General features: G+C 45.3%; 1 protein-coding gene across 3 annotated transcripts in view; it reads left to right on the top strand.

Moving 5' to 3' along the window:
- SYNJ1 (synaptojanin 1) overlaps window positions 1–17,313 on the top strand; it is a 95,223-nt gene that overhangs the window by 52,012 nt on the left and 25,898 nt on the right. For all 3 annotated transcript variants that reach the window (XM_044284395.1, XM_044284397.1, XM_044284398.1), the window contains exons 15-22: window positions 1,877–2,017; window positions 2,098–2,290; window positions 2,736–2,894; window positions 4,137–4,293; window positions 4,959–5,076; window positions 5,155–5,370; window positions 14,686–14,764; window positions 17,015–17,177. In XM_044284395.1, coding sequence (XP_044140330.1) covers window positions 1,877–2,017; window positions 2,098–2,290; window positions 2,736–2,894; window positions 4,137–4,293; window positions 4,959–5,076; window positions 5,155–5,370; window positions 14,686–14,764; window positions 17,015–17,177 — 1,226 coding nt within the window. The remainder of the gene's footprint in view (window positions 1–1,876; window positions 2,018–2,097; window positions 2,291–2,735; window positions 2,895–4,136; window positions 4,294–4,958; window positions 5,077–5,154; window positions 5,371–14,685; window positions 14,765–17,014; window positions 17,178–17,313) is intronic.

The following is a 17,313-nucleotide window of genomic DNA, read 5'->3' on the forward strand; positions in this document are numbered from 1 at the left end:
GCTGCTATCTCCTGAATGGTAGCGGCTACAAAATGCGACTGGTCTTGTTTAAAAGCTGACATTCCAAGCTTTCAGACAATACCAGAATGACAGCAATCTGTTCAGTACAGGGGAAGATATCACTGATAGAAATCGGCATACTGTGAATGCAGCTGAAAGTGAAAGTAAAAACAGGTTTTACCCGCAATTATTCCCAACTCGATTTTTAAGTGATTTCTCCTCTGTTGCTTGGACTTTAGCTGTCATTTGTATGGAATGTCAGGCTTTCAAACAAGACCAGTTGTATGGTTCTAGCAGCTACCATTCAGGAGATGGCAGCATCTAAAGCAGCTCTTCCCCCCTCCAGTTAGCTACTTTTCCAACTGGCCGAGCTGGACTCTGGCAAAACAGTAAGGTGGTTAAAGGGGTTGTCCCATGAAAAATATTCTACAGTTTTAAAACCAGCATCGGGATCTGAACACTTTTGTAATTGCATGTAGTTAAAAATTTAGCATAGCCACTGAGTTATTCAATAAAATGTATCTGTATAGCGCCACCTGCTGTTTGTTTCTTTTCTTATTTCTTCGCCCTGCTCACTGAGAAGGCTGCACATGCTCAGATTCATCTTTCAACTGCCTCCTGAGCTGTGATAGGGCAAGCATGGACACGCCCCCCTGAGCTGTAGCAGAACAGACACGCCCCCTGAGCTGCTAGCTTGATATAAATCTAGCGGATCAATGAATGGGGGGATCTCTGGATCCATGTCAGGTACAGGGCTAGTTCTAGCTTTGTTAGAAAGAGATTCCCATGCACTATATGATTAGTCATGGGATGACCCCCTTCAAGTAAACCATTTTGTGTTGTCTGTGTTGCAGATTTAGATACGGATTTCAGAACTCCGTTGATGTCAATGGCAAACAGCTGCACACAGTCCGCAAGATAGTGTACATGTTGCAGATTTCAAAATGAAATTTGCACTAAGAAAATCGGCAGCATGTATACAGTGTGAACAAAGCTCCATTCACTGTGCTGTGATTTTGTTCAGATTTGCCATTCCTTTGATGCCAGATTAGAAAACCAAGTCTTCCCTTTTACCAGTTGAACTAATACTATTTGCCAATAACTTTCCTGTGCCAATTCCTCCAACCATGTAGCCATCACTTGACGGCCCACTATCTTTTTTGCAAATTCCGATGAGGTCGCATACCAAATGAAGCGGTCTGCCATCCGCTCCCTGCAGTGTAAGGGCTCATGCCCACGAACATGGTTTAGTTCCCAGATGCGGACCCTTTCACTTCAATGGGGCTACAAGAGATGTGGACAGCACTCCGCGTGCAGTCCTCCTCCGATCCGCGGCCCTGCAAAAAAAAAATAGAACATGTCGTATTCTTGTTCGTTTTGCGGACAATAGGCATTTCTATAATGGGCCACCCGTTCTGTTATGCAAATTGTGGAAAGCACACGGGCAGCATCCAGGTAAAACACGGCACGTTCGTGTGCATGAGCCCTAAGGGTGAACTGATGTCACGTACAGTGCAGACTTTACAAGATGGCGCTTGCTCAGCAATATATGCTGGGGTGGGTGGAAAACGAGCGCCAGAAACAGCAGAAAATGGATATTCCTGCTGTAAATTTCATGGGGCACGATGGTGAGCTCTGTAACCGAGGAAGGATGGAGAAATGGAAGCAACAAGGTGATGCTTACAATGGGGTTAGGGGTAGGACGCAGGAAAGAAAAATTGTGATTTAGGGCAGTGGGAACCCATCTTAAAGGAATTTTCTTGTAGTAATGAGGAATTATTTGCATTTGCCTTCCTGTCATGGTTCTTGATGGGAGATGATTCCATTGAGCCTTCCGGACAGTCTCTGGTTAGTAACTACTTATCTGTTTCTACAGCACAACCAACCAGAAGCTGTGGGCTGTCGAGCTTCAGAAGACCATCTCCAGGGACAACAAGTATGTTCTCCTAGCCTCGGAGCAGCTGGTCGGAGTCTGTCTCTTCGTATTCATAAGACCCCAGCACGCTCCTTTCATCAGGTCAGTCGTCATTATCTGTTCTGTCGGGCAGTAGTTGACCACAGTGCCTTCATTCCTGAGTGCTTGACTTTCTATTACAGGGATGTTGCTGTAGACACGGTGAAGACCGGCATGGGGGGAGCAACCGGAAATAAAGGCGCAGTGGCCATCAGGATGTTGTTCCACACCACCAGCCTCTGCTTCGTCTGCAGTCACTTTGCAGCTGGGCAGTCCCAAGTGAAGGAGAGGAATGAGGATTATCATGAAATAGCCCGCAAGCTTAGCTTCCCAATGGTAAGGGCAATGGGAATGTTTTTGGTTTTTTCATGTTTTTTCTTCTTGCTTTTTTTTGCTGCTTTTTCTTTCTTGCTTTATTCCTTTTTGGCTTCATTTCTTTTTCTTTCTTCCTTTTTACTTCTTTTTTTTTTTTTTTTTTTTCCTTTTTATATTCTTTTTTTGTTCTTTCTTTCTTATTCTGCCTCATTTCCTGTGCACACTGGTAATCTTACAGAATGTCCTTTCTCTTTCTATTTCTTTGCTTTCTTTTTATTTCTTATCTTGCTTTCTTCTTCCCCTTTTTGTGTGTTCCTTTCTTTTTCTTCCTTTTTTTTATTTTTTTATTATTCTTTCAACTTTTTATTTATTTTTGTTCTCTTCTGCTTTTTCTCCATCTGTCCATTCTGCTGATCCTGCAGAAGGTCTTGAAACTGATTGGTGGTGTTGTTGTTTTTTTCACCAGGGGAGAATGTTATTTTCTCATGACTACATCTTCTGGTGTGGAGATTTTAACTATCGTATTGATATGCCTAACGAAGAGGTCAAAGAGCTGATCAGGAATCAGAACTGGGATTCTCTCGTTGTTGGAGATCAGTTGATCAACCAGAAGAATAGTGGACAGGTATGACCATCCCATAGGTGTGTGTGTTACAGCCAGTTTCAGTCTCATGCAGTAGAGCGGTAAGTACTAGTGTAGCACCTGACCGTCATAGCAGCTGCCTTTTCCATCTGCCATTTTAGCCAAACTATGCCTTGTTCGGCCAGTCCTATAAATCACTTTATATTCCCCTTCACAACATCCACCGTATGTGTGGCACATGTTGGGTCTTTAAAAATGGAACCCGCTGAGCTTCTGACCACCATACTCGGCAGGTTCCTGCTGTTTTACACAGTAGACGCCTAGTAAACAAGGTCCGTGATTGGAGACTACTCCGATCATTTATTTATTTTACGCACTTATATAGCGCTGACTTATTTAGCAGCGCTTTATAGAAATTAGCATCACCCTGTCCCCAATGGGGCTCACAATCTAAGCTCCCTATCAGAATGTCTTTGGAGTGTGAGGAAACCGGAGGAAACCAGCGCAAACACGGAGAGAACATACAAACTCCATGCAGATGTTGTCCTTGGTTGGATTCAAATCTAGGACCCCAGCGCTGCAAGGCACCAGTGCTAACCACTGAGCCACCGTGCTGCACCACTGACTTTTAACCCCTCAAATGCCACAACCTATTGAGACCACAGCATCTGAGCAGTTATTTACTGGGAGCAGGGCCCTTTCTTCTGCTGTATGGAATAGTGCAGTGTGCTTCGCTGTTCCTTACAGAAGTATGCAGTAGGAATACCTTTCTGTATGCATTTTTTTTCTTTTCTCAAACATGGAGCCTATAAAGTGTCATCTGTTGGCGGTATAAGTCGTTAAATCCTGCCTTATACAGCATTATTTTCACACCAGCTGCACCAGGATGGTCACTTTAACAGAACTGTATTGTGTTTTTGTTGCGCATTAAGCCAGTAACAACCATGGCTTCATCTGTCCTCCTTCAGCTAGGATCCCCATATGTTCTTATATGTTTGTGGGCTGGGTAATGGGGACTCTTGCTGTATCTCTTAGGAGTCCTGTCAAGATTTACTACGCTTTTTACTCTGATATTCTGCCCCAAATCATATAAATTGAAGCGCTCAAGTTCTTTTCCTTTATTATATGCCTGGCTGCGTAAATCACCTGACAGGTTCCCTTTAACTTGCCCTTGTATATAACTGAATATAATCAATATATAACTATATCATAACTGAATGTAAGTTGCAGGTTTTCTTTTTTTTTTGGGTCAATTTTTTTCTTTTTCTTTTTTTTTGCTCTCAGGTATTCAGGGGTTTCTTAGAAGGAAAAGTTAGTTTTGCCCCCACCTATAAATATGACTTGTTCTCTGACGATTATGACACAAGTGAGAAGTGCCGGACCCCTGCCTGGACAGATCGTATTCTCTGGAAGAGAAGAAAATGGCCCTTTGACAGATCAGGTATTTATCTGTAGTACAAAGACATTCACAGCCGAAGGGGCACAGCGCTCAGCTTTTTTCCAGCAATTTGTGAGGGTCTCCACATCTTGACCCCTTTGGACATGGCAGGTGCTTCGTGAAAAGACAGTGGTTCTTTAAAGGGGTATTCTCACCCATAAGTGTCTAAGTGTAGGACCTCGGGGCCCCGCATGTCTCCAGAACAGCGTCCCTTGACCCCTGCCCAGTGAGGTGGCCACTGCCTGTCCCATCCTGATGGAGAAGCGGCTGCCCATGTGCATGTCTTTCTGCTCGTTTTTCTGTGAATCATGTATACAGGCTAGCCTGCTAGCTGTGGCTACACCCGAAATGTGTACGGTGGGAATACCCCTATAAGTAGGGGGGATATTTGTACCATATTGACTGCTTCCTATAGTGTGAGCCTCAAGCTTAAAAAATACCTCCATGGTCCTCCCCTGCCGGCCCTCTTATCCATACAGAAGAACCAAAAAGGGTCACTGGACATTTCCCTGCAGTCTTTTTAGGGAGTCTGTTGGATGAGATGGGGGTTTCTGAGGCTGCCCCTGCAACGATCATATCCGAAGTGTATGTCATCACTTTAGAAGAGGTGACATTGGTCGGTGTCTATATTTGCAGTGTTTTTCATGTTTACTTCTCCATTACTTCAGCTGAAGACTTGGATCTCCTGAATTCTAGTTTACAAGATGGGAGAAACATTGCTTATACCTGGAATCCAGGTTCCTTGCTGCACTACAACAGAGCGGAGCTGAAAACCTCGGATCACAGGTAATGACCGGAGTAGATGTATTTCTTTCCTTTACCCCATGTATTATGGTTGACGCGGTTTGTATCCTTGTCCTGAAGGCCGGTTGTTGCACTGATCGATGTGGACATATTTGAAACTGAGGCAGAAGAGCGGCAGAAGATCTACAAGGAGGTTATTGCAACCCAGGGGCCGCCAGATGGCACAGTCATGGTCTCCATACAAAGCTCGTCCCCACAAGAAAGCTATTTTGACGATAACCTGATCGATGAGCTGCTGCAGCAGTTTGCAGGCTACGGGGAGGTCATACTTATAAGGTGAGCGTTCTTCACAGTGTACAGATCATTCACATAACTGAACGTAAAAGGAAAAACCCACGACTAAATGTTAACGTTTTGGTCAGATTTACCCTGAACGCCTACTTCTGAGTTCTAGCAACCAGCACTGATCTCAGCGGCAGATTCCTATCAGCCAAAACTTTCTGCAGCAGAAGATCAAAGAATATTTGTGCTAAGTGTGGAGTTTGTTTGTGGTGGAATTTCCACTTAACGTGTGCACACTGAGCCACAAAGACTGGATCACAAACAAAAAGGGGGTCATTTACAATCAGAAATACGCCTATATTCGGCGGATTTCTGTCGCCGATTGTGATGCAAAGGTTATTTGCGCCGCAATCTGCAACTTTTCCCCAATCATGCCAGGTCTACAAAAGTGGACGTGGTGTGGAAGGGCAAGGAGGTCAGTCTCATTCATCACTTTCTACGCCGGTTTTAGGCATAGAGAATGGTCTAAATCTATAATGGCAAGGAAGCTGGCTTACATGTAGACCGGCGTTCGATACGGCAAAATTATGTAGGTGTCAGTGCTCTACATAACTTGACTGATCCAGCGCAGGGGCTTATTAACCACTTCAGCCCCGCTAGGTGAAACCCCCTTCATGACCAGAGCACTTTTTACACTTCGGCACTACACTACTTTCACCGTTTATCGCTCGGTCATGCAACTTACCATACAAATGAATTTTACCTCCTTTTCTTCTCACTAATAGAGCTTTCATTTGGTGGTATTTCATTGCTGCTGGCATTTTTACTTTTTTTGTTATTAATCAAAATGTAACGATTTTTTTGCCAAAAAATCGTTATTTTTCACTTTCAGCTGTAAAATTTTGCAAAAAAAACGACATCCATATATAAATTTTTCGCCAAATTTATTGTTCTACATGTCTTTGATAAAAAAAAAATGTTTGGGTAAAAGTTATAGCATTTACAAACTATGGTACAAAAATGTGAATTTCCGCTTTTTGAAACAGCTCTGACTTTCTGAGCACCTGTCATGATTCCTGAGGTTCTACAATGCCCAGACAGTAGAAAACCCCCACAAATGACCCCATTTCGGAAAGTAGACACCCTAAGGTATTCGCTGATGGGCATAGTGAGTTCATAGAACTTTTTATTTTTTGTCACAAGTTAGCGGAAAATGATGATGATTTTTTATTTTTTAATTTTTCTTACAAAGTCTCATATTCCACTAACTTGCGACAAAAAATAAAAAATTCTAGGAACTCACCATGCCCCTCACAGAATACCTTGGGGTGTCTTATTTCCAAAATGGGGTCACTTGTGGCGTAGTTATACTGCCCTGGCAATTTAGGGGCCCAAATGTGTGAGAAGTACTTTGCAATCAAAATGTGTAAAAAATGACCGGTGAAATCCGAAAGGTGCACTTTGGAATATGTGCCCCTTTGCCCACCTTGGCAGCAAAAAAGTGTGACACATCTGGTATCGCCGTACTCAGGAGAAGCTGGGGAATGTGTTTTGGGGTGTCATTTTACATATACCCATGCTGGGTGAGAAAAATATCTTGGTCAAATGCCAACTTTGTATAAAAAAATGGGAAAAGTTGTCTTTTGCCAAGATATTTCTCTCATCCAGCATGGGTATATGTAAAATGACACCCCAAAACACATTCCCCAACTTCTCCTGAGTACGGTGATACCAGATGTGTCACACTTTTTTGCTGCCAAGGTGGGCAAAGGGGCACATATTTCAAAGTGCACCTTTCAGATTTTGCAGGCCATTTTTTACACATTTTGATTGCAAGGTACTTCTCACACATTTGGGCCCCTAAATTGCCAGGGCAGTATAACTACCCCACAAGTGACCCCATTTTGGAAAGAAGACACCCCAAGGTATTCCGTGAGGGGCACGGCGAGTTCCTAGAATTTTTTTATTTTTTGTCACAAGTTAGCGGAAAATGATGATTTTTTTTTTTTCTCTTTTTTCCTTACAAAGTCTCATATTCCACTAACTTGCGACAAAAAATAAAAAATTCTAGGAACTCGCCATGCCCCTCACAGAATACCTTGGGGTGTCTTCTTTCCAAAATGGGGTCACTTGTGGCGTAGTTATACTGCCCTGGCAATTTAGGGGCCCATATGTGTGAGAAGTACTTTGCAATCAATCTGTAAAAAATGACCGGTGAAATCCGAAAGGTGCACTTTGGAATATGTGCCCCTTTGCCCACCTTGGCATCAAAAAAGTGCGACACATCTGGTATCGCCGTACTCAGGAGAAGTTGGGGAATGTGTTTTGGGGTGTCATTTTACATATACCCATGCTGGGTGAGAGAAATATCTTGGCAAAAGACAACTTTTCCCATTTTTTTATACAAAGTTGGCATTTGACCAAGATATTTCTCTCATCCAGCATGGGTATATGTAAAATGACACCCCGAAACACATTCCCCAACTTCTCCTGAGTACGGCGATACCAGATGTGTCACACTTTTTTGCTGCCAAGGTGGGCAAAGGGGCACATATTCCAAAGTGCACCTTTTCGGATTTTGCAGGCCATTTTTTACACACTTTGATTGCAAAGTTCTTCTCACACATTTGGGCCCCTAAATTGCCAGGGCAGTATAACTACGCCACATGTGACCCCACTTTGGAAAGAAGACACCCCAAGGTATCCAATGAGGGGCCTGGCAAGTTCATAGAAATATTTTTTTTTTGCATAAGTTAGCGGAAATAGATTTTTTTTTTTTTTTTCTCTCAAAGTCTCACTTTCCGCTAACTTAGGACAAAAATGTCAATCTTTCATGGACTCAATATGCCCCTCAGCAAATACCTTGGGGTGTCTTCTTTCCAAAATGGGGTCAATTGTGGGGTGTTTGTACTGCCCTGGCATTTGAGGGTCTCCGCAATCATTACATGTATGGCCAGCATTAGGAGTTTCTGCTATTCTCCTTATATTGAGCATACAGGTAATGAGATTTTTTTTTTCCGTTCAGCCTCTGGGCTGAAAGAAAAAAATGAACGGCACAGATTTCTTCATTCGCATCGATCAATGTGGATGAAAAAATCTCTGCCAAAAAAAAAAAATGGAGGGGAAAGGCGTCTGCCAGGACATAGGAGCTCCGCCCTACATCCATACCCACTTAGCTCGTATGCCCTGGCAAACCAGATTTCTCCATTCACATCAATCGATGTGGATGAATAAATCATTGCCGGGATTTTTTTTTTATTTTTTTTTATATATACAAAGTGTTTGCCAAAGCATAGGAACGCCGCCTCCTCCTCAGCTCGTATGCCTCGGCAAACGTATCTGTCACTGCAGAGGAGAAAATCCCGTCTTGCTGCGCCGCATACACCGACTTGCGTGTAATCTGACAGCAGCGTAATGCTTCTGTCAGAATGCACATCGGTGCTGCAGCTAGTCAATCGGTTGGTCCACCTGAAAGGTAAAAAAAGAAAAGAAAAAAAAAGAAAAAACCAGGCCGCAACGCAATAATTTTATTAACTTTGCAACAGAACATATAAACTTTAACTTTTTTAACTGAACATTAACGTGTTTGCTTACTGGTGTGTTTTTTTTTTTTTACCTTTATAGAACAAACCTCTCCTTCCCCATGGGTCAATGTGCAAAGCGCAAATCGCCCAAAGATGTGGCGAAGTGCGTTATGCACTTTGTCCCATGTGAAAGGAGACGTTTGCAGCAGCAGTGAGTGAATGGGCCCTAATAGCCCTGTGTGCCTGTCCTGGTGAGATGATCCCTATGCTAATAGTGTACCTGTGAGTGGTACTTCCGGAAACACTCTCCAAAGCATAGGGCAGGGTGGTCCGGACAGTCAGGACAGAAATAGCGGGTGTCACGCCTTATTCCACTCCTGCTACAGACACGACATCTTTTTCGGGGTGACTGTTGGGTTGAGGTACCAGGAACGACATTGGGGAAATGTCGCTCGTGTAGACGGCTAACTACACTGGTGGTTGGGGCCACGGAACCTCCTGGATACAGGAGGTTCTCAATGATCTCTTCCTGAAATTTGAGGAAGGATCCAGTTCTCCCAGCCTTACTGTAGAGAACAAAACTATTGTACAGAGCCAATTGAATTAAATATACAGACACCTTCTTATACCAGCGTCTGGTGCGTCGGGAAACTAAATACGGAGACAACATCTGGTCATTGAAGTCCACCCCTCCCATGTGGAGGTTATAGTCGTGGACTGAGAGGGGCTTTTCAATGACACGGGTTGCTCGCTCAATTTGTATTGTCGTGTCTGCGTGAATGGAGGAGAGCATGTAAACGTCACGCTTGTCTCTCCATTTCACCGCGAGCAGTTCTTCGTTACACAGTGCGGCCCTCTGCCCCCTTGCAAGACGGGTGGTAACGAGCCGTTGGGGGAAGCCCGCGCGACTAGTTCGCGCGGTACCACAGGCGCCAATCCGTTCTAGAAACAAATGCCTAAAGAGGGCCACACTTGTGTAAAAATTGTCCACATAAAGATGGTACCCCTTGCCGAATAAGGGTGACACCAAGTCCCAGACTATCTTCCCACTGCTCCCCAGGTAGTCAGGGCAACCGACCGGCTCCAGGGTCTGATCTTTTCCCTCATAGACACGAAATTTGTGGGTATAGCCTGTGGCCCTTTCACAGAGCTTATACAATTTGACCCCATACCGGGCGCGCTTGCTTGGGATGTATTGTTTGAAGCCAAGGCGCCCGGTAAAATGTATAAGGGACTCGTCTACGCAGATGTTTTGCTCTGGGGTATAAATATCTGCAAATTTCTGGTTGAAATGGTCTATGAGGGGCCGAATTTTGTGGAGCCGGTCAAAAGCAGGGTGGCCTCTGGGACGGGAGGCGGTGTTGTCACTAAAGTGCAGGAAACGCAGGATGGCCTCAAAACGTGCCCTGGACATGGCAGCAGAGAACATGGGCATGTGATGAATCGGGTTCGTGGACCAATATGACCGCAATTCATGCTTTTTTGTCAGGCCCATGTTGAGGAGGAGGCCCAGAAAAGTTTTAATTTCGGAAACTTGGACTGGTTTCCACCGGAAAGGCTGGGCATAAAAGCTTCCCGGGTTAGCGGTGATAAATTGTGTGGCATACCTGTTTGTTTCGGCCACAACTAAGTCTAAGAGCTCCGCAGTCAAGAACAGCTCAAAAAATCCCAGGGCCGAACCGATCTGAGCTGTCTCAACCCGAACTCCAGACTGGGCGGTGAAAGGGGGAGCTACAGGTGCGGCTGAAGTTGGGGACTGCCAATCAGGGTTTGCCAGCACCTCTGGGATTCTAGGGGCTCTACGGGCACGTCTTTGTGGTGGCTGCGACGGGGTCACTACTGCACGTGCCACCATACCAGCTTCAACTGCCCTTCTGGTGCTCGCTACTTCACCAGGTTGTACGGCAGTGCTGGTACTAGGTCCAGGGAGGGCTGGGCTGCTGGTGTATGCCTCACCACGTAATCCGACAGCACCAGCCCCACTCTGCTGCTCTTGAAGCGGATCCTGCGCAACCTGCGGTCTAGCGACACGGGGCCGGGTACGCCTGGTGGTATCAGGGACCTCAGCCTCCTCGTCCGAACTTTGGGTCAGAGAGCCACTGCTTTCTACAGGTTCGTATTCTGACCCGCTAGATTCATCAGATGAGGGTTCCCACTCCTCATCCGACTGGGTCAGAAGCCTGTAGGCCTCTTCAGAGGAATACCCCCTGTTTGACATTTGGGCAACTAAATTTAGGGGTATTCCCTGAGACTACCCAAGAAAAAAAAAGCAAGCCTGTCTTACAAAGGGGAGGCTAGCGAAGTACCGGAGGCCGCTGCGGTTGATAAAAAATATCAAAACGGATTTTTTTTATCGCCGCAGTGCGTGTAAAGTGAATGTGCAGTGATCAAAAAAAAATTTTTTTTTGTCACTGCGGTGGGGCGGGTGTGGGCGAACGCACGTGTGGGCGACCGATCAGGCCTGATCGGGCAAACACTGCGTTTTGGGTGGAGGGCGAACTAAAGTGACACTAGTACAATTATAGATCTGACCGTGATCAGTTTTGATCACTTCCAGATACTATAAAAGTACAAATGCTGATTAGCGATACGCTAATCAGCGAATAACGGACTGCGGTGCGGTGGGCTGGGCGCTAACTGATCGCTAACTACCTAACCAAGGGACCTAAACTATACCTAAAACCTAACGGTCAATAACAGTGAAAAAAAAAAAGTGACAGTTTGCACTGATCACTTTTTTCTTTTCACTTGTGATTGACAGGGGTGATCAAAGGGGTGATCAAAGGGTTAATTGGGGTTCAGGGGGGTGATCAGGGGCTAAAGTGTAGTGTTTGGTGCTACTCACTGTGAAGCCTGCTCCTCTGCTGGATCCAACCGACGAAAAGAACCAGCAGAGGAGCAGGCAGCCATATAACAGATCATATTTACAAATATGATCTGATATCTGGCACTTTGATTGGCTTTTTTAAAAATCAGCAACCTGCCAGCCACGATCATTGGCTGGCAGGTTGCTGACGAAATACTTCTCGACGAAATGCCGGCGCGAACTGCGCACGCATACTCGCGTCTCGCGAGATGACGCGTATATGCGTGACTGTGCGCAGCGCTGCCACCTCCGGACCGCACATCTGCGTTAGGCGGTCCGGAGGTGGTTAAGACCGGCATCTAAAACGTCAGTCTTAATAAATGACCCCCAAAATTTCTCCCTTAAAGGGATTATGCCATGATTGATTAAATAAATAAGAGTCCATGACAACCTTATTCTAACAAAGCTAGAACCAGCCCTGTACTTCACATGGATCCTGGATCTCCACATTCACTGCTCCAATTGCTCTACTAGATTATCTTCAGCCTGGCAGCTTAGGGAGTGTGTCCTTTCTGCTGCAGCTCAGGGAGTGTGTCCTTTCTGCTGCAGCTCTTTCTTTCCCTAAGGGGTCTATCACACGACCTTATGCCCTCATAGACATACGGTCCATGAGCGGGCCATATGTCCCGGAGCGGCATTGATCGTGCGCGCGGGAGCGCACAGCATCATAGATTACAGTGATGCTGTGCACGTCAGGCCACCCCCAGGGCTATTGTCCCACACTCATATGATCATATTAGTGCAGGACAATAGCACCGCAGGCGGCCTGACGTGTACATTGTAATCTATGATGCTGTGCGCTCCCGTGCACACGATCAATGCCGCTCCGGGACATATGGCCCGCTCACGGATCGTATGTCTATGAGGGCATATGGTCGTGTGCAAGAGGCCTATAACTACCACAGCCTCTAACAGAACATATGACTGGTGAAGAGTTAAACTGAGCACGTGCGACCAGCTCAGTGAGAGGGACAAAAAATAATAAGAAAGAACAAACAGCAGGTGGCGATCTACAGATACAGGTAGTTATTGAATAACTCGCTGGTTATACTAAATTTTTTCATTACATGCAATTGCAAAAGTATTCAGATCCAGGTGCTGGTTTGAAAAAAAGATGTAAATATGTTTTGTGACACATCCCCTTTTAAGGGGGTTGTTTAGGATTTTGTATTGATGGCCTACCCCTGTTTCAGGGTATCTCCCCTGGATCTACACAACTCCGTCCAGTTTGTAGTGGACACAACTGGTTAATGGGAGCAGCAATGCAGTTACCGGCCACGCTGATAGGACTGCCACTCGACTCCGAAGTATAGAAAGATGAATAAATCGCACATTATACTGGAGCTTTCCCCATAAAACTCCTGCTCAGCTCCTCCTGCTCTATAACCTGCCGCCTGCAGATTGCACAGCGTTTTCAGGGGGACTGGTTCTCTTCACTCATCCGTCATACAACTGGGGAGGGGATTAGTCATCATTTAATACTATTGTTCATCCCTATTTAGTTTCCATATTGTCCTCAGCATATTTTCTTTTACACTGGGCGATGTGCTGCCGACAAATAACCGTTTTCATGCCCCTGTAAAAGATGCATTTGCTCATCTGTCGCTCATGCGCATAGTTTGTCTTTTTCTATTGGGTCCATAGTTTTGTACTTCTCCTTTTTATAATGTATCTTTAGAGGCAGGACCCTGGATGAAAAAAAATCATGGGGCACCTTTTGACCTCTAGTTCAAAAAAAATGTAGGAGCCAAATGATATTTTATGGCAGCATTTGCCACCATTTATGTCGCTGTCAAGAGTCTGGTTTCTGATAAGGAGACTCCATTGTTGGCGCTTGCAGCCACCACTAGGGGGAGCTACTGTCACTGGTTTACTATAGATGGATTTATTATTGAGTTTAGTGGAGTCTGTAGAGCGCTCTGCAGGGAGTTTGGGTTAGTTAAACCCTCAGTATGACCATGACACATCCAATATGTACCTGGACGTGTGATACCGACCTTAAGGGGTTTTCCAGTTTGCATCAACGTCCCATAAAATAATCCTTTATGAAGGTCGCTGTACGTTTTGTAATGCATTTCTTCTTTGCTTCTCTTCTCTGTTCGGGGCTGTGGTCACATGACCAGGTCCATACAGATCTTCTTTATTTCCTGTGATGTTATGTCCATGGGCTGGGTAGTAATAGGGGAGGGTCTATGTAATCGGCTGAGTGGGAGGAGCTATAAACCAGCTGGGCGTTGTTAGGGGCGGTGCCGGAGAAAGGAGAGGTGCATCATGGGTTTGGTTGGATACAGGAACAGGAAGTGCTACATACAGGATGGAGATAAACCAGAGGGATTGTTTACATGAGGTAAGTGACTCCATGAGCACATCTGTTAACAACCTTAGGAATCCCGGAAAAAATGGGGATTATCATCTGGAGAAACAAAGGGTCCTGCTCATTAAAATCCACATAATCAATCCTTTTCTCCACCTGCAGGGACAGCTGCTGGACCTCTCCCATACACAGGTCTATCAATTTCACTAAAATTGGTTGTGATCCAGGAATTTGATACTGATGACCTCTCCTCTGGATTGGCCATCGATGTCAGATTGGAGGAGGTCTGATACCTGGCATCTGCGCTGATCAGCTGTTTGAAGAGGCCGCCGCAGTCACAGCTCACCAAGCACAGCGCCGTAGATCGTATAGTGGCTGTGCTTGGTATTGCAGCTCAGCCCCGTTCACTTCAATAGGACTGAGCTGCACATAGACCACGTGACCAATGTACAGCAACGACACATTGGCTAGGTAAAGGCTAAAGCACTCGCATAGAGCTCCAGCAGCTCATCGTGGGGGTCCCAGGAGTTGGACCCCTGCTGAGCTCATATTGATGACCTTTCCTGAGGATAGGTCATTGGTAGGAAATTCCTGGATAATCCCTTTCATCTTCTTTGTTTGTCCAGGATGTTTGTGCTGAAATAACTACTTATTAATTTTTTCAGGTTTGTCGATGATAAAATGTGGGTTACGTTCCTTGAAGGAAGTTCTGCTCTTGCTGCTCTACACCTTAACGGCGTGGAGGTAAATGAAAGTTCTGTAAAAGCCACTTGTTTTATGATCTGTGCTGGTGCCTGGTGTATAAAGGTGGGCAAAGATGCAATAAATTTGCCACGTGCCACCTGCTCGCTAGAAAGAAAACGGTCATAGCTGACCCACTGAAACGGCTGACATCAGGACCAGTGTTCAGCCACCGCTTGCCAAGAGGAATGTTCCCATTCGCTGACAGCAAGCAGCGATTTGGAGATTTTGGAAATCCCTTATAATAGTAAATTCGAAACGTGAAACCATTTGAAAGTGAATATCCCCATTGCAAAACGATGGCAGTACTTGGGTAAGATACAGTGAGGAACAGAAGTATTTGAACACCCTGTGATTTTTCAAGTTCTCCCACTTAGAAATCATGGAGGGGTCTGAAATTCCCATTGTAGGTGCATTCCCACTCTGAGAGACAGAATAAATAAATAAAAATTCTGGAAATCACATTGTATGATTTTTTAATAATTTCTTTGTCTTGCACTGCTGATCATAAGTATTTGAACACCTGAGAAAGTCAGTGTTAATATTTGGTACAGAAGCCTTTGTTTGCAATTACAAAGTCAAACGTTTCCTGTAGTTCTTGATCAGGTTTGCACACACTAAGCAGGGATTTTGGCCCACTCCTCCACACAGATCTCCTCTAGATCTGTCAGGTTTCGGGGCTGTCGCTGAGCAACACAGAGTTTCAGCTCCCTCCAAAGATGTTCTATTGGATTTAGGTCTGGAGACTGGCTAGGCCACTCCAGAACCTCGATATGCTTCTTACGGAGCCACTCCTTGGTTATCCTGGCTGTGTGCTTCGGGTCATTGTCATGTTGGAAGACCCAGCCACGACCCATCTTCAATTCTCTGACTGAGGGAAGGAGATTCTTGCTTGAAATCTCACAATAACTGGCCCTATTCATCCTCTCCTTAATACAGTGCAGTCGTCCTGTCACCTTCGCAGAAAAGCACCCTCAAAGCATGATGTTACCACCCCCATGCTTCACAGTAGGGATGGTGTTCTTGGGATGACACTCATCCTTCTTTTTCCTCCAAACACGACGAGTGAAGTTTAGACTAAAAAGTTCCACTTTGGTCTCATTTGACCACATGACTTTCTCCCATGCCTCCTCTGGATCATCCAGATGGTCATTGGCAAACTTCAGAAAGGTGAGAAATCAGCCCAAAACTACAAGGCAAACCTTGTAGTTTTGGGCTGATTTCTCACCTTTCTTATCATCGGTGATACCCCGCGAGGTGAGATCTTGCACGGAGCCCCAGTCCGAGGGAGACTGACAGTCGTCTTTAGCCTCCATTTTCTAACAATTGCTCCAACAGTTGATCTATTTTCACCAAGCTGCTTGGCAATTGCCCTGTAGCCCTTCCAGCCTTGTGGAGGTCCACAATTTTATCTCTGGTGTCTTTTGACAGCTCGTTGGTCTTGCCCATGGTAGTAGTTGGCGTCTGACTGACTGTGGGGTGGACAGGTGTCTTTAAAGAGCTCAGACAGCTGCTACTAAGTTAGATTAATGAGTGGAATAGAGGTGGACTTTTTAAAGGCACAGTAACAGGTCTTTGAGAGCCAGAATTCTTGCTGTTTCTCAGGTGTTCAAATACTTATGTTCAGCAGTGCAAGACAAATACATTCTTTAAAAATCATACAATGTGATTTCCTGAATGTATTTTTATTTTTTATTCTGCCTCCTAGAGTGGGAATGCACCTACAATGTGAATTTCACACCCCTCCATTTATGATCTATACCAGTGTACTACAGTACTGCAGCGGCAGCAGGGAGCGCACGGCGTCATAGCAATCAATGACGCCGTGCGCTCCTGCTCTCAGCAGGAATCCAGCCCGTGGTTCCACGGACCGCTCACGGCTGTGAAAAACGGCCGTGTGCATTCGGCCTTATTCTAAGTGGGAGAACTTGCATAATCGCAGGGTGTTCAAATATTTCTGTTCCTCACTGTAGGTACGGTTTTGCCATATGGCACTAAGTTGGCAAAGGCACCCTTACCGAGGAGATTTATTTTATATTAACTTTATTTGCAGAAATTCAGCAAGATGATTGAATATTTCAAAAAGTGATAACGTCTCCCATGTTTCTGATTGCAGAGCCCTGTGCCATGAATAACAAATGCACCGTCTCAGGTGTGTAACATTAATACCGGGCCTCTGGCAGTTGTAATAAGCTGTGGACCAAACAAATGCTTCTTCTTGTAGCTCGGGTTGTAATCTATTGCTCCTTGCAGATATCAGGGAAAACGATGAATATTCAGCTGAAGAACCCAGACTGGATCGCTCAGGTGGAGGAGGAGATGAGTTTGGAGAGGATCACCGTCGCCTTGCCTTGTTCTACCAGCTCTACGCTGCTGGAAGAAGATGCAGACGTTGCTGCTGACTTCGACATGGAAGGTGCTTGGTCCAAAATCACTCATTTCCAAAAGTTAGCGTTGACGTAATTCATGAGCGTTCTCTGTCCTCCTCTGGAATAGAGAGCATGGTCCTGAGTGGGTCATCTTTGAAGTGTCGCCCTAATAAAGGCATCCTC

This window comes from Bufo gargarizans, chromosome 3 (assembly GCF_014858855.1).
Source record: "Bufo gargarizans isolate SCDJY-AF-19 chromosome 3, ASM1485885v1, whole genome shotgun sequence".
NCBI lineage: Eukaryota > Metazoa > Chordata > Amphibia > Anura > Bufonidae > Bufo > Bufo gargarizans.